The sequence below is a fragment of the Chiroxiphia lanceolata genome, chromosome 5 (genome assembly GCF_009829145.1).
Source record: "Chiroxiphia lanceolata isolate bChiLan1 chromosome 5, bChiLan1.pri, whole genome shotgun sequence".
Taxonomy (NCBI): domain Eukaryota; kingdom Metazoa; phylum Chordata; class Aves; order Passeriformes; family Pipridae; genus Chiroxiphia; species Chiroxiphia lanceolata.
In genome coordinates this window covers 3322230-3347034 of record NC_045641.1, presented here as the reverse complement: position 1 = coordinate 3347034, position 24805 = coordinate 3322230, and the positions used below count along the sequence as shown (strand labels likewise).

Genomic DNA, 24805 nt, shown 5'->3' with positions numbered 1-24805 from the left:
TGTCAAGCCCTGGAACAGGCTGCCCATGGAATGGTGGAGTCACCACCCCTGGAGGGATTTTAAAGGTGGCACTTGGGGACAGGTTTTACTGGTGGCCTTGGCAGTGCTGGGGGAATGGTTGGACTTGGTGATCCTGGAAGTCTTTTCCAACCCCAAACAGTTCTATGACTTCCTGGGAATTCACTGCTGCAATTTCAGTCACTATTGGTAAACATTTAATTCTTGGCATGTCAGGAGGAAGTGCCGATGAATCAAAGAGATCTTGTTTAAAGAAGTCTTAAGTAGGTGGGGGAAGTGAAAAATAAGTACTTCATAATTTACCTTACTGGAAGTGCCTTCAGCAGTGTCATTTTGCTTTTAAGGAGCAGTTTGGTTGGTCTGGCAGCGACGAGAGGCTGCTTAAAAACCAAAAAGTAAAATGTTAATTGAAAGAAATAATTGAAAACCTGTTTTTAATTGAGCAATACAAAGTTTGTTGTCCAGTATAGTCAGCTGTGATCTGATAAGGATATCTCTGTAAGGTGATTTCTAAATCCTTCAGTTTATTTTTGTTATGCCGTACTTGCTAAGCTATTTTACTTTTCAGAGAAGTGAATTTACAATATGCTGGATGTTTTGTGTGAGACTGCTGAGGAGATGAAGCAAATTTGAGCAGTCACTTGGCAAATCTCATCACAGTATCATATTTAAAAGTGCACACTTGTACATGTTTAACTCAAGCTTTGTTTTGCTGTGCAGGAGGTCCTCCTGTGGGGTTAAGAAATCCCGAGTTTTAAAAAAGCAAACCCAAGAAACAACACCCAAACACCCAAAAAACTTGTTTCCTGAATGGATCTGCATAATAACTGTGCGTGTTTTACTGCGTTTCAGCCAAGACATCTTCACATCCTTACATCCTTCTGCCATTTTACGCAGGGAACTTTTCCCACAGGAAGGAGAAAACCTTTGTAACAGAACCTAAAAAGGTGGTTTGAAACCAGCATTAGTTGCAGTGAGTTTCTGCGAGTTGCAGGAGAAAAAAAATCCGTAGTTCTTTCCAGATCCGTGGACTTTTTTTTTTTTGGTGGCAAGTTGTTTTTTTCCCCTCGTTTTTCTTGGTTAAGACTGTGTGTGCATTCCAGTGTCCTGGCTGGGCAGGAGTATCTCCGTGGATGCCTTGTGCTGGCTGCTCTGATGGCTCCACATGCTTGAAATAGTTGGTCCACCACCTCTTACGATGGCCTTAGTGGAAATTCTCGTCCGTGTAATCCAGTTGCCGTGTTCTCCCTTAATCCCTTTTGGGATGGTTGTAGGAAAAACTGAAAAAAAAAAAAAAAAATCGACCCTGGAGCGAGTATTTTGCCCATTTGCAGTTAGTCTGTGTTTCCCTAGCACTCCAAATGCTTTTTGCAGTGTAATGGCCTGGTACCTCTGTGGTTTTCCAGAGGAGCCCTGTCCGTGTTCCAAGAGCTCTTGGCGACGCGCGTGCCCTTTCCTGCACAGCTGCTCTCCGAGGAGCCACGTGAGTGTGCCAAGCAAAGCGAGTGTTTGGGATTTGTTTATTCTTAGGGGCTCGTTCCTAAAGTCGTGGATTTCTCTTAATAGCAGCTTCATGAAAATATTTAGGTTAGATGCAAATTATAGCAGCCTTAAACCTAATTTGCAGCGTGTTCTGCGAAGTCATCTTTATTTCTCCCTTCCCTCCCCCCCACCCAGAGCAGAGGAAAACTCTCTCTTCGTGGTTGTTGTGCAGAACTCTTTGCAGAGAAGTCCCCAGACATGGGGTCATCTCTGTCATTCCAGCAGAGATCAACCAGCACAACGGATATGACGGTTTTTCTGGGATGGTGAAAGGAAAAATTATCTACTTCCAGCAGTTGTGAGGGCAGTGTCTGCCCGGGTAATAAAAAGAACCTCGCCCTGTGCTCTGCCAGAAGGGCTTTTTGCATGGGGAAATCAGAATCATCCACTTATTTAGGGCTGGGAGCACTTTCAGTAAGGCCGAGCTGTTAATAGCCCTGCAGGCAGCCAGGTTAGGAAATGAAGGCACACCAGTGCCACCTCTGGACAAATAAAATGGCTCCTTCTCCTTAGCTTTTAGTAGCAGAGGTATCACGACATCTGATTTTTTCCAGTGGGAGAGGGGGATTGGGAGTTTGGGAACCTCTTGTCCGGATCCAGCTGCTCATCTTTGCCATCCCTGGTGGTGCTGGCACTGGAGATGAGCTGGACTGGAGAACTGATCTGACTAACCAAGTTATTTATGCAAATCTTTATTATAGCTGCTGGTGGAGAGAGTGGGTGGGATGGTCCCTCTTGGCACTGCTGGAGATTCATGAGAGACTCGCTCCTGTACCCACGGCTGATGATTAGGAGTTATCTCAAACCACATTTAATGGGTTGCTTTTTTCTCAGGAAGAGCTTGTGTAAAACCATTCTGTTCTTGTGTAGCTCGAGGATTTACAAATACCTTTTTTTTTATTATTATTATTTTTTTTTATTTTAGTGCCTTGTGAAAATTACATGGAAAGTCGTTGAGTTAATGGAATTTTCACTTCTAAAGTTTCTCAGATTTTAATCTAGGTGTCATATCTGCAAAGCCTGCCCCTGGGTATTGTGTGGGAGTTTGATGTCCAGAAAAAGGGCTTTACATGGAAAAAGGAGTCTGCCATTAGGATATGAATTTGTTTGTTTCTTACTGTCTCATGGCTCGTGGAATGCTTGAATTCCTCCAAGGCCATAAATTTTCCTAAATTCTTTTGGTAAATTGACTTTGTACATATGGACTTCTGTCTTCAATGTTTGTTTAATCTTAATAAATTAATAACCCACATATTTTTAAACATTTCTAACTCCATTGACACTGCTATCTTTATCTTTCACATTTCTTTTCAGCCTTAATTTTGTGTGACTGCCTGTCTCTTTTCTCTCTCTCTGTGGAAGGATTTTTATCTTGTCTAGCTGTGCTGATTGAGATCCTCTTTGGTTGTGGCAAACTGATCTTTGACCTGGAGAAGCAAACAAATCTCCTTCTAAAAATACGATATTTGGGATCTGTCCCAGGTATAAAATGCCTTTTTCCAGCAGGGAATTATCTGACCATGTAACAGTGCCAATTCCTGCAATTGTAGCTCAACATATGAAGAGTTTATGTCCAGTATTTAAGCAAATGTAACGGCATCATAAATAAAATATAATCTGTGGGGTAAGTTGTCTTCTTGCATTCTAGGATAAAGTTCTGTAAAGGCCATTATCTAGTTCTATCTGCCTTTATATCCCTTAAGTATTTAATATAAGATATGTATCTTCAAGTTTAGCATTTTTTTTTCTCCCCAGATGGTAAAAGGCATTAAGAATTTATTAAATACCATGTTGTCTTGCCTGTGGCGTGGTGTAGGAGAGTGCAGGTATGAATCTCCTCAACAGCAAGTGTCTTGTGGTTTCTAATTGTGACTTAGCTTGGAGACTGGCAGCTTTTATTAGAAATCTGTGTCTCAGAAGTTCTCCCTTTTGGTTTAGTTGGTTTTGTCCTGGTTGTAATTAAAGATGGGGGTTAGGTTTTTCTCTTGGAGCTGAGAGATTGTTTGCACTGCAAAGTAGATGTACTTATGTGGATGTTTAATTATGCAGATCCATGGCTTGATGTTCCCTGTTTGATGGGGTTTGAGCAGGAGGGCAGTGCTTGTCCATATCCTGTTCCACCACATTTTCGCCATTGGAAATGGGTGAATAAAGTACCTGTGGCCCTGGATCAGCGCTGGCATCGCTGTGTCAATAAATATGCCTTGGTGGGAATTAGCTGAAGGCAGAGGGGAAAACCTGAGTTTTATTCCCACGCTGTGTGAAAATCCTGAGGATCCAAGCCTGCAGATGGACACAACCACTTCACCAGCTCTGGAAAGTGTTGGGATTTCAGAGGCCACCCACCCTTGGTTGGCTCTTTGCTGTCTCCCTTGTCACAGCAGGGACTGCTTGGATACCGTTGCTAGAGCAGCAATTTCGGTCTGCCCGGTGTGGAAAGAGCGAGCTGATTTCTGTCTCTTAATGCTCAACCTCTGACTTAACCTCCTTCCCTTCGGAGCTTTCATGGCAGCGCTTTTTCCTCCAGCCCTTTGTAGTAATCCAGATGCTCGTGTTCTTTCCCTCCTACACAGCAGATGGAGATGGCATAAGCCTTTTGATGAGTTTCCTTTCTTTTTACATAAGTTTTATGAGCTGACGAGTTCATTAGTTGGATGTCGTGGAGTTCATAAGGCCCGTCCAGCAGGTGGTGCATCGTCACCTCGCCAATAATTATATACATTTTAGTGATTTTTGGTTGGCTTTTTTTTCTTTTTTTTAGTTTAATCTGGGAGGTGAACTTTACTGCATTGTTATTAGGAGAGGAGGCAGACCTGTCATGTGACTGTCACGATCAATCTGTTTAATTTTAGCCAAAAAAATCTCTTCTGAATTTGCTAATCCCGTAAATACTACGCTAATTCCGAACTGCAGCTCAGTTTTGCTTGGTTGAAGGGTTGAACTTCTGCTTTCTTGTGTGTTGTTCTGGGCTCGTAGCTCATGAAAAATACTTGTTAAAATATGGCATGAGTTAGGTGGTCATCTTCCACCCTCCAGGAAAGCTTAAGTAGGTTAACAGCTCTCTCTCTCTCTCTCCCTTCCAATATTGCCTGTCTAGTAAAGGACAGTTTCTGGCTTAGTAACCCTCTCACTGCTCATCACTTTAACCTTATTGAGAAGTTCTTACCCCGATGGGGTGAATGAGCCTGTTTTTCCACTTCATTACAGACTTGGGCCCGTGTAAATTCATCTGTTTTACATTTGTTTCACAATTTGGATTTTTTTTTTTTTTGTTTCGCAACTTTCACAACCACGAGGCTCGGGGGCGTATTTTGATGGGTCCTGTAAAATAGTGATGTACAAAGTTTTTAACAATGAGGGGGAGAACCTGAGTCTCTACCTGGTGATTTAGGTGGTTGCATGAGAATGTTACTGCCCTGCACGTAAACAGATTTATTGGAGAAGTAAAGTAGGTGGCTGTTGTTTAAATTAATTCTGGCTTCTCGGTTTTTTTTTTAGGAATATCTTGGTGGATAAGCCCAATGATCAGTCCTCAAGGTGGTCTTCAGAAAGCAATTATCCCCCCCAGGTAAGCCAGTGTTGTACAACTTAATATATCCTGGAATTTTTAGTTTGAATGCATGCTGCTGCTGTTGACAGCCTTTATAGGCTTCCTTCTCTGAGTAAAATGCAGATGGTTGGTACATCAGGTATTTACATTTCTAGCAATTTGTGATGTTTCAAGAAATGCTTCATTGCGGGGGGGAAGTTTCAGGTTTCATCCTTGGCAGTCGTGGTCGTGCTGGAAATAATGGAACCTTATGGTGAGATTAAGCTGCTAATGAGGCGTGAGGTCCCCCTTTGTCAGCACTACTGGAGGCTGTTGTAGGTTCTTGGCCTTGAATCCCAGATCTGAGGAGCCTGTGTTTGTTTCTCCTTAACGGCACGTTTAGAAATGTAGCCTCTGGTTAAAGAAACAGGAATGTCACCTCTTCTGCTGGTTAAGCACCTTATTAAAATAAGATTTGTATTGATTTTAGCATCTAATTTACTTTCTCGCTATTAAGTAGGTTTTAGGTTATCCAGAAAATGCTTTTCCACTTTTTTTTTTCTCCACTAGATGTGTTATCCTTTTTTTTTTTTGTGTTAGATCCACTCCTTATTACTCTGATACTGTTCGATCAGCTTCTGTATCTCTTATGTTGCTTGTTGGTTTGAATTGTTTTTAAATTCTTTTGTTTAAAGCACTGAGCAGGGTGTCTTGTGCAGTGTCTCTCTCGTGCAGAGTTCTGCTTATCTGCTTATTTAATCCAAGGGTTCCTCATGAGTGAACTCTCACAGGATTTTTCTCCAGGTAAATCTTGCTGCTTTGCCTCGGAGGTGTGTTAAAAATCGATAGTCTGCACTGCTGGCTCCTTAGAGCAGCAGGTCATCCTGTCCAGCTGAAGAGCTTTCATCTGGATTTTCTGATCAATCCTTCTCTGTTGTGTCTACAGAAGTGGGAGATTTTTTAGAGGAGATGGAAAACTGCCCTCTTTATTCCATTAACATGTTTCATAAACCTACTTGTGAAGACTAATAATTTTTCCTCTCTTGATGCCTCTGTGCATCTACTGCTCTTTTGATTTGATTTTTTTTTTTAATATATAATTATTTTGATAAACAGCATAGGAGTTTAATCCATGACCTGAAGTAGTTTTAGTCTATGTAGGAACTATGGATTGCAGGGTAATGGATGCTGAGCTTGGGTTCTATTCCAGTCTGTACATCCTTCCTCTCGTGCAGGAAGCACATGTTGTTCTTAGGGTGCTCTTGTTCCCAAGGCAGGGTCAGTTTTCGTGGTGTGGTTTTGGACTGGGTTTTTCATCTGAGGTGTACTTTTAGTTGCTGCTCAAATTTGCTCTTTCATTTTCTGAGCCATCCTGAATATTTATTGCTCTTAAAAATCTGATTGTGGAATGGGAAGGAGCCTCTTGCAACTGGGTGCTTTAGAATATTCCCAACCTGTGCTCAAAGCTGACAAGCAGTGATGGGGGTTGTATTCAGACATGTAAATTAAGCAGGTAATAATTAGAGTGGCAGACTTCTGTACAAACCACACGAGCTTGTTAAAGAGATGTCTTCCAAAAATTTTATGTGGATTGGCCGTGACCTGAATGGAGATGTTGCTGCAGAACGACTGAATCCAGCCCTGGAGAACTGTGCACTGCTCTGAATGCTAAGCAAGGCATTTAAACCAGCCTTTTTGGTAGGAGAGAGATGAATTAACACTGTCATTTATCTACCTGTGTGTCACATATCTAGACATGTATTAGGTATCCAGAATTAAGGTCTGACTTGGGAAAAATTGATCTCAGTAGTTGCAACCGAGATTGGCAAGACAGTATTTGAGTTTTATTCTGTTATTTAAAGACAAAACCAACAGAAAACCTGACTGCCTGACTGGAAAAGATCATCCTGCTCAATTCCTCTTACTGAATCTCTGTATCCAACAGTGAGAATATAAAATGCTGTGTAGTTGGATTCAGCAAGTCCAATCCTCAGTGCTGAGAGAGATGAAGTATTTGCAGTGCCCATATACTATGTAAAGTTCTTTATATATACTTTATGTTGAATATATTATATTATAATATCATGTATATTTATATTTTACATACATATATACTTTAGCTAATTCTCGTGTTTCCAACCTGAGCTTATCCATGTAAAGCATTTTTTGACAGTTAAATTTCTCTGTTGAAAAATTAACTGGAAAGAGGGAATTGGGGCTTAAAATTTGTAGAAGAGGCCTGGATGCAAAGAATGCAGCTTTTATTATTTCTGTGTATGTAGAGACAATTCCCATTTGTGTTGTCTCATACTTGACAAAAGAACTTCAGATTCGGTTGCATTTTGCTCAGAGTAATTCTTGCACCTTGCTCATTGAAAGACTGCCACATTTAAATGCAGGTAAAACTTATGCATAGGTACTGTGCTTCCTTGTTTTTCCAGGTGGCTGAAGTTTTTAAGCTTGGAAGTTCTTAGCTTGGAAACCTTCGACTGAAACAGTGGGTGACCAAATTATGAGTGCGGTGAGGAGAGAAGTTGGGGCAAAATCAGTTCCTATGTTAGAAGCTGAGTAGTTCATATTCCAAGAAATGTTGATATATACACACGTAGCTTTTAATTCCCCAAATAAACATCACATATCCTATGGAAAATGAAGCTGCAAAGCTTCATTTTATGGGTGGTGTGTTGGCAGCACTTCAGTTGAAGGCTGGTCACTTGTGCGGTGACGCATTTGTTGGAGTGTGTGGGTGGCCAAAATAGTCCGGAGAGGAAGCGAACGAAAACTCGGGGAAATAAAGCTCTCCTTGTTCCCAACTTTGTGGGCTGAAACCAGGGCTAAGGCCCAGCACAGGGACTCGTGTCAGTCCTGCTCATGGGAACGTGCTGGGAGATATTTAATGAGCTCCAGTAGCTTGTGTTTGTCCCGTCGGTGTCTCACCTGAACGTCAGGGCTTAGCAATTCCCTGCCGGGGTGAGGATGCTGTGCTACCTTAGAAGTATGAGTGAATCCCTAAACATTGATTTATTTCCTTCCCTTGTTGAGTGAAACAAAACCTCTCCAGGCACCTTTTCTTTCACAATCTTCCCCTTGCTGGGATGAGCACGAGTTGGAAGAACGTAGGTAAGAACCTCAAAATGTGTTCAGTAGCTCCATGAATATGCAGTAAATGTGCTGGAATCCGTATCAAACCTTTTTGAGGAAGGGAAGAGAATGAAAGTGGAAGTGTAGACACTTGAAATGCTGCCACGTGACTGTATTTAGTAAAGGGTTTTCCTGGCTTTATGGGTATGGTAGAGTTAAGTAATTCTCATGGCCTTGAAAGCCACCAGTTGGTTATGAATGAGTGCCAGTGAAAGGAAATACATCTGACAGCTGGTTTTCTGTTTATTAAACTAGATATCTTTCTTCAGTCTTGAAATAGATGACCCAGAAATTATATATTTAATAACAAACCTGTTATGCAGTAACCTATTCAAGCAGGAGAGGGCTGATGGGTCTATTTTTAATCCAGTTTTCAGTTTACATAGGAAGTGTGAAGCAATGAGGCTGGTGATGCTGAAGACCACAGCTCTGTCATAAAGGCTCATCCTGATGATTCTAGTGATGGTCTGACACAGAACAGCATCTAATTTCCCTGAGTGGCTTGATTAATAATGTGTAGAACAAAAGGATAGATTTTTATTTAGCCACCAACTTAATTGAAAAAGCAATCAGGAGGTTTGTGTCATGGACAAGAACAGCTCCTGTTATTTTGTTATGTTGTGGTGGTTATTTTTACCTGCAGTACAAGTTTCACTACTCCCTAATAAAAAAATGCTTAAAGAGAAGGAAATTAGTGACTCTAATTGCACAGGCAGCTTGTGGAATCTGGTTCAGTATATTTGATCACAGAATCAATTAGGTTGGAAAAGACCTCTGAGATGGGGTCCAACCTTTGACCAAACACCACCTCATCAAGCAGACCATGTCATTAAGTGCCACATCCAGTCATTTCCTGAACCACTCCAGGGATGGTAACTCCACCACCTCCCTGGGCAACCCATTCCAACCTTGTGGAGATGTGAATTTTGAATACTGGAAGAGCATATGTAGAAAGGTAGTGGTGTTGTTGACACGATTGGTTCTGCATCGGGGAAGACTGGTTTTCCTCTCTTGATTTCCATCCTACTCAGTAGATTGTATCAGGAATTAATGTAAAGTACATTAATAAAATTTACACTCAGTTGTGTGATGCAGAAGCTTTCGTGTGGTTGTCATCAAATGGTAGCACAGACCAGAGCTTCAAAAGAGTTTGAATTTGCTGCAGCTCCCAGTGTGACAGGGCTGGATTTACTTTATTTTGGGTGCAGTGTAATGAGCTGTTGGGGTGCTGAAGTGCTACACGTGCTTTACTCTTTGTGCATCTTCGCTTACAAATATGTTGAGTCATAAACCAGAAGTTTTACTCTTCTAAAGTTTTGTAACATCTCTCTTCTAAGTGTTGTAGTTCGAGGCTTAAACAGTTGGGCTGAGGTTTTTGCTCAGTTATGCCAGTTAGTGTCCTTGTGCCCTGTTTTAATGAACAAACACTTGAGTTTATAATTTGGACTTTTGGAATACTGCATGAATACGTGGACATTACATGTACTGATATTGCTTATTGCAATAGGAAAAGTGTCAAGTGTCCTGGTGTATGTATTGGCCTGAAATCTCATAGACTTGTTCTCTCCAGGTTGAATAAATCACTTGGTCTTACATACAGTTCTGCCACTTCTTTCAAAGCCATAGAGAATAGTCTGTCGTGGCTACAATCCTGCTAGCAGTCCAAAAATATCCATGCAGCCCAGCTGTTTGCAGCTCTTGAGGCAAAGTGTTTTTTCAACATCAGTGAGATTTGTAGCTGGTACCCACAGAGTGGCAGCAGTGTGTGTGTTTAGAAACCCAAAAAGTATATTATGTCTGTATTTTTATATATATCATAGAATGGTGTGGGTTGAAAGGGATGTTAAAGATCATCCAGTCCCAACCCTCTGCCATGGGCAGGGGCACCTCCACTATCCCAGGTTGCTCCAAGCCCTGCCCAACCTGGCTTTGAACACCTCCAGGGATGGGGCAACCACGACTTCTCTGGGCAACCTGTACCAGGGCCTCACCACCCCCACAGTAATGAATTTCTTCTTAATATCTAACCTAAATTTCCCTTCTTCCAGTTTAGAAGTCTTTCGGTTTGTGTGTGTATATGCATTAAAAAATACAGAACTCCATACCTAGGTACGGGGTTTTAAAGCAAACCTGTCTTTAATTTCCATATCAGTCAGTGGATAAATTCACAAAAAGGTTGTGTTTAGCTTTTGTGCTTCTGTTTTCTGTGGGGTCTGTGTGACTCAGCAGGTGGTGGGATGTGTGGAAGCGGGAAGGAGGGCTGCAGAGTTCCCTTCTGTCTGTAGGGTTAAGAAATCACTGCTGACCCTGTGGAGTAATTGCTGTACCTTGTTCCCTTCGGGGCACAAAGGGTTTAAGGGCAGTCCTGCTTTTCTCTCCCATAATTTAGGCTAAGAATTGAATAATGCAGGATGACCTTTGTGCCAAGGTTTTGCAAATCTTGTGTGGTACTTGAGAGAATATGTGTTCATGGCCCAGGCATTAGGTTTGGGATTCCAGCAGGATTAAGAATTGCAATTGCTGGTAGTGCTGGCTTTGCTTTTCCAGCTTCGGGAGAAATCTACAGGGAAGATATGATGGTGTGGGAGGAGTCCTTAGACGTTGTGTACTGTCTGTTCTGCATGGGAATTTTGGCAGCGGGCTGTGCCATGTATCAAGTACTGCCTTACTCATTACAGGACTGTCCTTTTGCTCATCCTCTGCTTTAGAAAATCAGTTTTCTGTATAGAACTTCAGGGGTTTTTTTATGGAAGTTTAGGGAGTATTTTGAGACAAAGGTGTGGCTTGCTTTGCTGGTTAAACTAACAGTGGGTTCTGGTATTTAGGTGGATGGTGTTCTTCACAAAACTAGGAATTTTTCATTAAGAAAAATCTGGAAATGCACCAAAGCATTCTTCTGTTGTACCCTTGCAGTGCTGACAGTGGTTTATTTTCTTCACTCTGAAAAAATTTGAGTTACTGGAAACATCTTTGGCAGTAAATCTTCTGTTAGGTACCTTCCCAGTCTGCATCATCTGCAACTGCTGTTGCATGTACAAGTATTTCTTTCAGTCTGAGCTTCTTCTGAATGTAGTGAGAACCAGCTGCTGGGAACCTTTATCCATCCCATCTTTATCCTGGTGCTCTCCAGAGTGATGTCAGTCCTGCTCATAGGTTATTAGTAGCTCTGTAGGGCTGAGACAGAAAGACTGAGAACTAAAGGGACAGGCAAGTTTGTTCTTCTTCTCTCCCAGGAGTTACACTTCTAGGGTAAGGTTCTCCTACTGATGGAGCTGTTTATGCTAAGCAGAGTGATGTCAGTGGCACTTGATAGGGAGACTACTCAGTCTCTACTCAGGATCCACAGAAAGGAGCCACACACATGCAAAATACTCTGCTTGATGTCTATGAAAGGCCGAAAATAAGGTGTGGTGGCTGGCTTGGCAGTGCTGCTGCCTGGGGGGACAGGGCCACCAGCAGAGACTGTGGTGGGAGGTGTCCTACAGCTCTGTGCTGATCTGCTTGTGCTGGAGTCCTGATGGGGTTTTGTAACAAAATCCAGCACGATGAGTAATTGTGATTCTGCGCTTTGCCTCGGTTCCCTGCGTGCTCTGCTTAGTTCAGAGAAATCAGGGAAAAGAATTAAAAGCGTTGTTTTCAGGTATAAAACTCCAAGTGTTCTGCAAAACAGAATGTCTCTACACTCCCCCCCAAGACCTGTTTGGTGAGGAAGGTGCTCAGTGGTCCCCCATGAATGGTGCAAGTGCTTCCCTGCACCTGCTTTTCCATGGGAATAGCCCTTTTCCTCCAAAAGGGCTGGTGAAGGTGGTAGCTGGAACCTGAGTATAAATCACCTGACCATTCACACACTGATGTGTCCCCACGGTGTAAAAGGGCAGCAAATGTTCAAAAGTGAGAGCATTTTCATCATTTTCTCTGCAAAGACCCTTTATTGTCACGAAGTGGCTCAGTTTTATTTTGGATGGTTATTAAGCAGTTGGTTCCTGTGTCCTCCACGCACCAAACTTTGTGCTCAGTGGTTAAACAGCGTCAGCCCAGAGAGGAGAAGTAATTTGATGTTCTCTTAGCGTGTGGAACATACTGTATTTATCTAATTGTGTATTCAGTTTAGGTTTCATTTCAGGCTGTGGTGGGCGTTTGAATCTTCACTCCCTGTAGTTTGATCCTATTTGCCAGATTTCAGGAAGTGTTGCGTACAACTTAAAGGAACGTATGTAAGTCCTGAATAGAATTGCTAGGAATAGATAGTTCAACCACATCTTTTTCCTGGATAAACTGCTTTTAAAGGAATATTCCTAAAAAACCCTTTCCTTCGTTTCAGTACAAAGGAGAAAATATAATAATGGAGAGGTTTCATCTTCAGTTTACAAAGCTAAAAGAATGAAAGTGAATTTTTGGAGGCTGTAATGCTTCTCCCTTAGTGTGTTTTGCAGCCTTGGCTTTAATATTAAAATCCACTGTTCTCTCTTCCACAGTATTTGATTCTGAAACTTGAAAGACCTGCCATAGTCCAGAGCATCACGTTTGGCAAATATGAGAAAACACACGTCTGCAATTTAAAGAAGTTTAAAGTTTTTGGTGGGATGAATGAGGAGAATATGACAGATCTCTTATCCAGGTAAGACATGATTCCATCAGCTATGGAGTTGTAAAGGCTGGACCAAAATGCTTTTCCCCCCTGGTTCCCGAGCAGATGCAGCCAACAGTGGAGCAGAGCTGTGGTTGTGATCCTGCAATTATCTGCCCTCATGTTTACGGTCAGGTCAGAGCAGCAATCCCAACACTGACTTCAGGAAGCCTTCCTGATCCTGCTCTAACCACAGAGGATTTGTGGAGAGCAAATTTGGGGATTTGGAAGAGCTGAGAGCAGGGTGCAGCGTTGGTGGATTGTGATTCCTTCCTTCCCTGTGCTTGAGGCACAAGAGAAATGATTCCCCAGGTGTGTAACTTTGAAGTAGCTTTTAAAAGCCCAAGTAAGCTCCCTAAAAACCTCATGGCAGCTGTAAAGATCTGAACTAGTCATCTGCTCTGCCTTTCCTCAAACGGGTAAATAAATTAAACAGGCAAATGGGAAAAAACTGCATTTTCCTTTGTTTAGTTGGATTTGGTAGTTAGGGTTGGATGAGGACTGAAGAAAGAGCCTTTTGGCTGTTCACGTTATCCAGAACTCCAGAGGAGTTGCCAATGTAAATTTGCAAGGGCCTTTTAAGGACTCTGCTGTTTCAGAAAGGGAAATGAGAGTTAAGTATCCAGGAGTACAAGAGAAGCAAGAACTAGTCTATTTTGGGAGGCCTCCAGAAGAGAAGTCCACCTCCAGGAATGTATGGGCGTACATCATCTGTAGCCAAGCAGAATAGCCATGGAGAAACATGGGAAGTTCTGTGTTGCAGGTATTCTTCATGACCATATAGAAACCATCCACAACTCTTCCCACCCTTCTGCCCTCTTTAGATAGAGCAGTGTTGCAGTTTGCCTTTATTGCTCCTGCAGCTGTGGGGGAAGAGGTCTTAGTATCGTAATAACTATTGATCTAATGTCATTTCACTTGTGCTGAAGTTTAATAAAAATCCTCATTTTGGGACCTGTACTTGCATCTTCAGTAAAAATGAACTTAAGGTTTTTGATAAATTATACTAAATATTTGATATTTTCATGAAGTAATGCCCATAAATTGATCAGAAAGCACTTTGTCAGGGTGATAATTTTAAGATCTGATCCTTCTCCCTCTGGAGAATGGAAGAGCTCAGTTCAGCAGATCCTTGGCTGAAGTCACAGGGTTACAGGGGCAGGGGAGCAGCACTGAACCAAAGACAATTCCCTCCCAAAATCACCACCCAGTGCTGCCTCCCAGGGAGACACAAGGTGGTGGAGAACAGCCCAGGCATTGGTCCAGCACGTGTACTTATGATTCAGAGTGATATGAAACAAGCTTCGTGTTTCAGGCATGACCTAGATTGCATTTATTAGCTAGTTCTAAAATACAAGGTAAGATTTAGTAACCTTATTTATTTTTTCCCACAGTGGCTTAAAGAATGATTATAACAAAGAAACATTCACCTTGAAGCATAAAATTGATGAACAGATGTTCCCCTGTCGATTCATTAAGATAGGTAAATGCATTTTTTCAGCATTCTGAGTAGAAAATAATCTCTTCTGATACTTGTGCCGGTCTTGGCACTCGTGACTTCATTGTACTCAGGCAAAGTATCCACAATAGCTGTTCCATTTCATCATCTTTTAGGCTGGTTAGACTTGGAACACAGTGAAGTCCTGTTAATAAGAAATAATACCTTCATAATTTAAATCCTGGGGAGTGAGAGCAAAACAGAGTCATTTTCAGAAATACAGTTGTTGAGTCAACTTCATTGCGGGAGAAGCTGCTTCCTATCCTCCTATAAACTGCTGTATAGAGCTTTAAATAACTGATTAAGCTAAGCACCAGTCAAAGTTTGAAAAAAGCTTGAAACCTTCCATTCTCAAACATGCTTGTGACACATAAAGCAACAGCAGGAGCCTCCCTTGTTCTCTTCCTGCTACTCTAATATTATGTCTCACCTCTGGGTAAAGATGTCATCCGGGGGCACCAGAAGGATTGTACCCCTGGTGTCTGGTTTGGCTGGAGGGGATTGCTGAGGGGGCATGGGGGTGTGTGATGGGAGCAGAGGTGAAGATCTCCTTCTTGCAGGCCAGAGAGAACAGGTGTCTTAGTTTTTGGATTTAATCCAAGAATTTGGAGCCTTTTGGCTTGCTCAGTAAATTTATCTTCCCCTTCCTAACTACTGAGATAGTACAAGAATGACTGGTTTTAAAACTAGCTGTTTAAGGTTAAAAATAGAGGAAGGAGGTAGTTGCTGAAAAAGGAGGTAAAGATCCTGTTGGCCAATTTAGATGAATTTAGGAGTGTTTTGATGTGTTGGGAAATTCTTTTGCCAAGACTCAGCTGATAGTGGCTGTGTAGGGGCACCCTGGGAGCCCTTTGCTCTGGTGTGTTTTACACAGCTTTCTGAATCTCCTCCTGTTTGCCTGAGGAACTGAAAGCCTCAGGCTGGGAATCCAGGAATCATTTGTGTGCCATAAACGGTGGGGATTCCTGTTCTTGGAGAAGTAGAGGATTTGGTTGCTCTTTGGGTTTGTTTCTGGCTGCTACTTTTGGAAGCATCTGTAACACTTGGCTTTAGGAAACCTCAAGAGTAGCAGAGGATTAGAGTTAAACGTTGTCTACATAAGGGAAGTTAAAATAATTTTTTATTATTTTTTTTAATTTTTTATTCTGAAGCTTCCAGCATTAGGTTTTTGGGAAATGTTATTTTTCAGGGGCTAAAAGTAGCAAGTAGTTCCTGGAGGGCTAAAAGGGCCAGTGCAGAGATTACTGGCTTCTTCTCTGGGTGCGTAAATGGTATTCCTGGAAAGTGTGTTCTGATGTAATGAAGTGTAGCACTAAGCTGAAGCTTGTTAGGATGGTGAAGTGCTGATTAATTTCTACTGCCAGAATTTTTTTCTCTGACATGGAATGAGCAGCTTGTTTTGTTGGAATGGGATCTTCATGTAGCCCTTTTCACAAGGACAGGTAGTGATAGGACAATGGGGAATGGCCTTAAACTGAAGGAGGGTAGATGTAGATTGGATATTAGGAAGAAATCCTTCATTGTGAGGCAGGTGAGACACTGGCACAGTTTGCCCAGAGAGGTTGTGGACTCCCCATCCCTAGAAGTGTTCAAGGCCAAGTTGGAAGGGGCTTGGAGAAACCTGGTCTAGTGGAAGGTGTCCCTACCCATGGCAGGGGGTTGGAACTAAATGATCTTTAAGGTCCCTTCCAACCCAAACCATTCCATGAATCAGCATCCTATATGATATACATTAATATTAGATTTTAATTGAGCTGTCACTTGTTCACCACTTATGGTTTGAGATGAGTTGTCCTGTAGCTCTATCTCGAGGCTGCCTTCCATGAAGAAATTGCTGTGCTAGAACAGAACTGGAAATGATCTTTTCACCAAAACCTGTGAAAACCTCAGGTTGATGGCTGGTGTCACTTTGGCTATGACATTGTGAGAGTGTTTTTTGCCGTGAAACAACTGCAAAACAATGTTACGAAATTCTGTTATTTTTCAGATTCACAGCTTGAAAATGTTTTGAGTTTGTTAGAATTTCCAAGCTGTTGGCCAAAGTAACTCCAAATTTCAAGCACCGTGCTGTGTTCCTCGTAAGTCTGCCAGGAAACGAGGCCAAAATCTGCCCTTTTGGACTCTTGGAGACTTGACACCACCAGAGTTCCTGTGATCAGTGAGGTTTGGGTTTTGGGAAAGGCATTGGGCAGCACTTGCATCAGGAATTTGCTTTATAATTCTGCAGATCAGCACAGAGAGCTTACCACAGCACTGTTAATATACAGAGAGGTTTTTAAGGGGGGACAGAGCAGGAGGAACCTGGCATGGGTTGGTCTGGGAGAGGGGAAAATTCATCCTACAGCTTCCATTGCTCTCATATCAAAGGAAGTTTCAGGCTCATAGAAAGCAGAAAGAATAATCCCTCTCCTCCTGTCAAGAGAAGCCTTGCACTTCTGTTAGTTTAATTAGTTCAGCTTCAGTTCCTGAGCACTGAAATGCCCAGTTGTGCAGCTTTTGACCTACTTGACAGGTAATTTTTACATTTCATGTAGCACCTCATTACAGAACTGGAGAGAGGGAAGAAGATACTTATCCAGACAAAATATCGAAAAATAATCTTTTTACTGTCTGTGAGCTTTGTTTTTGGCTCTGCTCTTGTGGTTCCTCCAAGCAGAGATTTTTCTGTGCTGTGTCCTTGAAAGCAGAAGGTGCAAAGACTGATTGCAGTGAAAGATGAAAAATTCTAGGTGTAATTCTCATGCCAGTTTGTTACAAGCATGGGAGTTGCTAACCAGGCTTCAAGATTTTTAAGCTTTGGTGTAACAAATCTGACCAATTTTTTTCTTCATGGATGTTTTCTTAATTTTTAAAAGCATACACTGTCTGTCTGTGCCTATAGATGAGGGAAACAGAAATCACCTTGTGAGAGGTATTTCAACTTATTGTGCTGTTTTTAATGCCTCTGCTACTGTCTCCTCTAATACAGAGTCACAGTCCTTGTCTAGGCATAGCTATTACTGAGAAGTATCCCCTAAAATCATCCTTGTGTGGATTAAGAGCTGTTTAAGTGACTCAAATGCCTTCTGCTTCTTAGAAGGATATTGATTTTTTTTTTTTAATTATTATTTTTCCTTCTGCTGGACTCCTCTCACTGTGGAGTGATAGTTCAACTGTTCTGAACAGTTACACGTGTTTCAGGATGGATTTCTGTAGTACCTGCAGAAAAAAAACAGGCATGCTGAGGGGGCTTTATGGTAAAAACTGGAGGAATAATGTAGCTTTGGGCTTTTAACACCTTTAATTGCAGTGTATTTCCACCTCAAAGATGTGGAGGAAAAAACTACTTCCTTGCTGCACTTAGTGTCTCCTCCTTCCAGGTTTAAGTCAGATTTTGGCTGCTCTAACAGGACATTTGTCTGAAGAGCTGAGCACACCTCAAAAAGGAGGGGGATGGAAAAAAAAGGGTGAGAGGTGTTTCCTGGGAACCAGAGGAGATGATAAAAAGTGGGGAGATGATCCAGCAGAACACTTGAATTTGCCAAACTGGAGTAGAAATCACATCCCAGTTTCAACCCTTCTGCTTTGTTTCTTTTCCTGCTCCTATGGAGGAGCTGATGAAAATCAACTTCAACTTTCTCTGTCTGGGGAAGAGTTTTTTCAGCACTAGGGAGGCATTTGCCTTGCATTCCCTATACAGTTTAATATCTGTGCTTTCCTTGGAATAGATGGTTGCACCATGAAAGTCTTGATGTTAAAATCACCATTTCTGGTGTTTTGTTTCCTTTTTTGTAAAAAAGACTGTTGGAACCTGAGTTAGCTGTGGGGAGGAGAAGTGTCAGCAAGTTGATGGCTTTGCATTTTGGTGGTTGTGAGAGCTGTCCAGGATTCTTCTGTGCACCCCAATATCTTCTTTGGTGTTGTAGTTGGCTACAAAGGGATGAATTGTTAATTTTTTTTTTCTGGGAGAAGGCCACTGAAGTTCTGAGGAGAATTGCTGAAAAGAAGTACAGGTGGATACCTCTGTGTGTTCTCTGGAAAGAGGTGAGAAGGTGATAGTGCTTGGTTTGGTTTTTCACCCAGTAAACTCAGTGTGAGGAAATTGGCCTCAGGTTCACCTCAGGAAATTCATGGTCTGGGTGCATTTGAGGTGGTCTGTGGTTTAGTTCAGTGTGTCAGTGCAGTGAGCTGCTGGTCTTTGATCTCTGTACCTGACCAGATATCAGATTTAACTTGAGTTTGGTCTGGTCTGTGTGTTCAGGTCTGAAGACAGACCCGAGGTGTTACCCTTACGTGTGGTATTTTCAGTCTGCTGCATTAATGGGGAGGATATCCGGGATCAAACTGATCTCTGTGCTTGGATTTAGAAATAGGAATGTTTTATGGTATTAAGGGACCATATTGGCAGCACTCACCTTGTGTGGAGGACAAAAGTAAGCAAGAAGGAAGTTCCCTGGGCAGAGTGTGGGGACTGTGGATGGGAGACAGGTGACTCGTGGTTTTTCTGACCAGTTCACGTCTCTCTTGTCTCCACAAACATGCACCTAAAAGGACCTGTTCTGAAAGCATCTTGCTTTGCTTTGTGTGCTGAACAATCAAGTAGAAATAAGCTCTTGGAAAAGATGATTTGAGAGCTGTAACATAGAAAGTATCTACTTATGGATATTAAAGTCAGTTAAGAGTTGCATATACAAAGTCTCTTTGGATCTCTTCTAAAAAATCTTTGCTCTAGATGGCTGTTCCCAGAAGTTATAATGAGCCTTTAGAAATAGGTTTGTAAATACACCCTCTAAAACTCAAGAAAATCAGGTGTTTGAGCATGTGCTTTGTGCCCAAACACACTGCAGAAAATAATAGATGTAGCTTGTTTGAAGTATAAATACTTAAGAACCTTTAAGAGCTCAGGAACAACTTTTTGATAAGCTTGGGGTTTTTTGTTTCCTCATGGAGTAGGAGTAGGTCAGAAAAACCTTAGTTCAACAGAGTAATCTCAGTGGTATTTGATAGTGGTTTGAAAGACAAGAAGTAATTTCTCTGTGGCAAAAACAGTGGAAGGGAGGAGGTAGTGGACTCCTTGCTGTTGCTGGTAACTGCACATTCACCTCTAATACTGCCTTTTCCTGTTTATCAGTTACAGTCAAATACAAAGGAAACAAAAGTATTTGAAATGAAACCACTTGATTTCACTGCAGTTTTTAGGAGTCAGAGTTCACACACGAGTTTTCGGGGAGTTGGAGCTGCTTCAAAAAGCAGAACCAAGTCTTAACCTGCAGATTAATCCTGAGATCAGTGCAAGGCCTCAGATACTAACCCAGAGTGGTAGAGGAGCTGTAGGTGAGAGGCTGCAATGTCTTTCATGGGTCCTTTAGTATTTTAAGTACATTTGTTCCAATTCTCAGATAAAATAGTTTCAGCATAAACCTGCACAGATTAAAGCTTTAAAAAAAAAAATTAGAGTTTTTAAATTGGGAACTGACAGTTATCCCTCCCTCCCTCCTCCACAACTTGCAGATGTTACTAATTTTGTAAAATTTTAAATACCCAAGCTTCTTGTCTTCACCATTAGGGAAAATAATTGTTGCTGACAAATGGGGAAATAAATGTACTATGAGGAGCAAATACTGTCGCTAGTGTGCTCGTGATTCCCAGCCTTGTCAAAGCTTGTTGCCTCTTGGAGCTGTTTTAAATGATAGTATTTTTGCTCTTTTGCTTAAAGCAAGCTTCTGCTTTGTAATAATCTGCTGTGTTAATGTTACTCAGCACAGGTTGCTTTAAATGACAAGTCGAGCATGATGTATTTGGTAATTTTCATAAACTTAGTTAAACAAACTAGAACTTAAGTCAGATCTGAAACACTGAAATTTGTGTAACCTTTAAGAGCATTCTGTTGCAATAGTACTGTGTAATGCAGTGGTTGTTTGATGTTTATGCAGCCTCTTTCTCCTTTTCCTTTCTTCTCCAGTTCCACTCTTGTCCTGGGGGCCTAGCTTCAATTTTAGTATCTGGTATGTTGAACTTAATGGCATTGATGATCCAGATGTGGTCCAGCCGTGCCTCAACTGGTACAGCAAGGTAGGCCTGCATTTTAGATGCCTTTTTTGTTTGAAGATTCCCGGTCTCAGAATGTTGTGAAACTTGTCTTCCTGGAATTGATGTGACCTTTTCACTCCTTGAATATCAGAACCAGCAAAAACTCAGACCACATGGCTGACTTGGACTCGAAGGGAATCTTTTTGAATTGTATCTGCTTGTTCTCTTTGAGAAACCAACAAAACACTCTCAAGAAACCCCAAAACCACCGCAAAAACCTGCCACGTAGACATCATAAGAAGAACATAAAACAAAGAAACACTTAGTCAAAAGGGGACAATATTAGGAAAATAATATTTGTATTGGAAGGGAAATGAATCTTGACAAAACCAGATTCCCTTTCCCCCCTCTTTTTGCCTTTTAATTAGTCATTCTTTTAAGGTGCCAGTCTGTAGAGCTACGTGAGTGCAGAGGCTTTTGGGTTAGAGGTGCAGCTTTTGTTACAGGGTATATAATGAGCTTGTTTTAAAGAGAATCCGTGTTGGTGTCTTTCCTGTTGCAGCTCCTTGCACTTCTGATGTTTCCCTCTTTCTGTGTTTTTGCTGAACACTCTGGAACAGAGTGGGGCCGGTGCCGCTGGACTGTGAGATGAGATGATTTATGCCATTTGTCACTTTGATAGTTCAGAAGGTTCCAAACATTATTTGTATAAACAGTGTTTAATTGAGTACAAGAGACGCCTTTCCTGTGGGAGGGAAGTGCACACTGACAACCAGAATTCATTTTGTTGCTGCATGTTATGCACTGGATCTTCTGGAACAATTAATGAGATTCATATTGTGTTGTAGAGGAGACATCCTTCCCAGCTGAATAAGACTGAATAGTGGAGCAATGTATCTCTGCTTCCAAAAGGTAAAGCTTAGAAGGGGATAGAGACTGTGTGTGATTAGCAGTGAGACTCCCTCACCCGTTCATGGTGCTGCCAGTGTGGTGAGGAAAATGTGTGACCGTGGTGTCTGGCTCATACCCACTTACACCAACATCACGAGCTTCTGCAGGGAGGATTTCAATGCAGCCCTAACAAGCACAGGACAAGTTGTCTGTAGCTGCTTTATGATCCAAGTGGTGGTGTGGTCATTAGTCAGCTGATGATTGATGTCCACTTCTGAAAAGTCAACTTGACAGAAGCTGCTGATGGTTTTCTCTGCTGTCTCTGCACGTGGTGCTGTGTGTGGCAATTTGGAGCAGTTGCTGCAAGCAGAAAGCTCTGATTTGTATTTTTTTTTGGTTAGGAGCCATCTGATGATGATGTCTGCATCTGTTTTCTTCCATCTTGTCCCATGGAATCGGCACTTTTCATGGTCAGCATGAGTGTAGTGACAGCTTCTTCAGGGGGTGCCAGCATTGTTCTCCTAAAGCTTGAGAGCCCCAAAGCAGGAAGGCAGAGACTTATTCATGATGGTCTGGGCTCTGCTAGGATCAGCTGCCAAGTTTTTGGTGATGAGTGCATGTGCCACTGATGTTCTCTTCCCTCCCAGCCCTGAGAGGCCACACATTGCTGGATCCACGTAGGAGGATGTGTTGACCCATGTTTTGGGAAAGGCAGGAAGGTTGACCTGTTTCTTTGAGTTGCTGTGAATATTTTCATGCGTGTTTTTGGGAATCTCAGAGGCTTTGAAATCTAGTATTTCTTTACTGCCTGTGACATCAGACGAGAAGAAGGTTCTGCTTGAAGTTGCCTGTCCTTTTTATTGTGTGCCAGCAAAACCTCCCTTTCCTGCAGGCAGTGGAGTTGGGGGTAAGGGATAAGGACTGAAAGCAACCAACACACTCCTCAGTTCCCCCCTACTGCTTTCTCCTTGCTGTCCAGCTCAGCCTACTGCCTCACAAAAGCCTTATCCCTTTCTCCTGAAGAGTGGGAAAACTTCAGCACCTAAGAAGTGGCAGTTTAATAAGGAGCACGTGAACTTATTTTTAATTCTACAAGTGTGTTTGACAGTGTTAATATCTTGGTCTCATGCTGCTGTTACGTTTTTAACCATAGGAATTATTTACAGCTTCAGATCAGAGCTATTATTTGGGTTGTCATCTCTTTAAACCTGTATGACAGCATTTATAAAGGAGCCTTTTACATACTTTTTATACACCTTTTTGCATAAAAAAGAGGTTTTCATATTTAACTTCTGAAGTAGTACTATGGTGTCACTTGAATAGAAGCTTTTCTGTGGCATTGAGTGGCCAACCTGCACCCAGCAGTCATTCCCTGTTTTAGAAGCCAAACTCAGTGGAAATACAGCAAGTCTGAATTTTGCCTAATTTCTAAACTGGAGGATCTGAAAAAGCAGAAGCTGGTTGTTACTGGTGTGCAGCTCTGCTTTTGCTTGCCATGGCTTTGAACAACAGGGATCTAATTTGGTTTTGGCTTTGATGTAAGTGAACATTTCTTAAAGACAGTGTCTTAGATATCTGTTGGAAAGACAAAAAAACAGTTGTTTTTTGCCAGTTGTGCTGTAGAACTGTTTTAGCTTCAATACTCCTTTACTGCAGCCTTGCATTCTTATCAGTACGTGTCCTTGGCCTTTTTCATGTGGGCTGGGAACTGGTTTTCTAAAAATGCATAGTTCTGGCTATTTGCAGCTGTGAAATACTGATGGATTAAGAACTAAAAATATATCACATGGCCGTGTTTCTTTTTAGCCGCTTCAGTTTGTGAAATTCTTGCTATCGAGCCATTATTCTGAGAGCACTAATTTTTGTTGAGAGTCAGTGTTAGTTCCAGGTTTTCAGAAAGATTCTATTCATTTAAATACCATAAACTTCACTTTTAGCAGTAGTGGCCACTTAGGATTAAAATCTCTTGTCTGTAATCAATCCTATAACTGCTTAAAGTTACATTTGCTTTTTACCACAGTAGTTGCGTGTTAAAGATGGAAATTGAGATTTTTTTTTTTCTTTAATGCCTTAGAATTTAGGTTTGAAGAGTCTATTTAAAATAAGTGGTTCTGCTACTTATCACCTTAAAAATCTATGTTTCTTATGCATGTTGTTAGCAGCTTTGAAAACACAGTGGAAGATTTGGTCGGTTAACAGCACAAACTGTGGGTCTTACTCAGAGTTTACTATTCCCTCACGTGTCTGTGCAGGGATGTTGGACCCAGTGTGGGTTTCTCTCACCTTAGTCACCCCTTTCCACAGTCAGGTGGGATATGGGCAGCTGTGGCTCAGAGAGGTTCTGCTTCAGGATGCAGGGGAATATTTAGAAGTTAAAACTTTGCTGTGCACGTAAATCCTTGTTGCCCTTGATCCAAAACCCTCACGAACCCGCAGGATTTGGGACCAGCCTTCAGCCTTTCCATTGCAGGAGTGGTGGTCATTGCAAGTATTCCTATTCTTGTGGCTTTTTTTTTTTTTCTTCTGCTCCTAGAAAAGCTGTGACCTACTTACTCTTCTAAATTATTTTGTTATGTAAGAGTCATACAATCAAATTATGTAACGCTGATAGAGAAGGCTTTTTCCTGCTCTGCTCTTCGTGTAGGCCTCGAACAGCAGGGCCAAGCAGATGGGGGGGAACTAATGGTCACTCCAGAGATCTGGGACACCGTGCACTCTCTTCTTGTACGCTCATTAAATTGGATGATACCAAGCTGTATAACTTCTATACTGTTGGAAAGTAAATGCCTGCACAGCTTGTAATGTCGTCCACACAGCATTCCTCTGTGAGCTGGCGAGCAATTTGTGCAGCGTGGACAAGAGATCCTGCTCCAGGTTCACAGGTAGCTCCCAGCAGTGCTGGTGGCAGGAAAAATCTACATGTCTCATAGGTTTTCTTGTGTTCCAGTAGTACCGTGAACAGGAAGCCATTCGCCTTTGCCTAAAGCATTTTCGGCAGCACAACTACACCGAGGCTTTCGAGTCGTTGCAGAAGAAAACCAAGATTGCTCTGGAGCACCCCATGTTGACAGACCTCCACGACAAGCTGGTGTTGAAGGGAGACTTTGATGCTTGTGAAGAGCTGATAGAAAAAGCTGTGAACGGTAAGAGACTCAGAGGAGTCGGATATGTCAACTATAAAAAATTAATTATAAAAAACACCCCATTGAAATATTGCCTTCTTTGAGCGTTGATGTGCTTTGTAGTAGAATTGGCTGGTCTGTGTGCTGTTTGATGTCTGGTGTGGTGTTCTGTCAGCTTTTGGGCTTGTGAGTGTGTTGTGTGACGAAGGCTAAAAATTCAGTCATGAAATGTCTTGTCACTGCTGCTTTTGGAGCCTCCTTCCCCCAGAGATGACAACGAGGTGCACTTGAGTGGGTAAAGATAAGTTTTTCATCTAAGTGTTGGCAAGCTGAGGGTGGGCTTGACTATCAGGAAAGTCACTGAAGTGGTGAGCAGGGAAGCTGACAGCTGGAGTTCTCCGTGGTGATGTGGATCATGGTTTCTGGTT

General features: G+C 42.0%; 1 protein-coding gene across 1 annotated transcript in view; it reads left to right on the top strand.

The window, feature by feature from the left end:
- Window positions 1–24805, top strand: part of MKLN1 (muskelin 1) — a 94191-nt gene that overhangs the window by 9596 nt on the left and 59790 nt on the right. The window contains exons 2-6 of the mRNA XM_032687266.1: window positions 5059–5128; window positions 12706–12848; window positions 14252–14340; window positions 20297–20406; window positions 24206–24398. Coding sequence (XP_032543157.1) covers window positions 5059–5128; window positions 12706–12848; window positions 14252–14340; window positions 20297–20406; window positions 24206–24398 — 605 coding nt within the window. The remainder of the gene's footprint in view (window positions 1–5058; window positions 5129–12705; window positions 12849–14251; window positions 14341–20296; window positions 20407–24205; window positions 24399–24805) is intronic.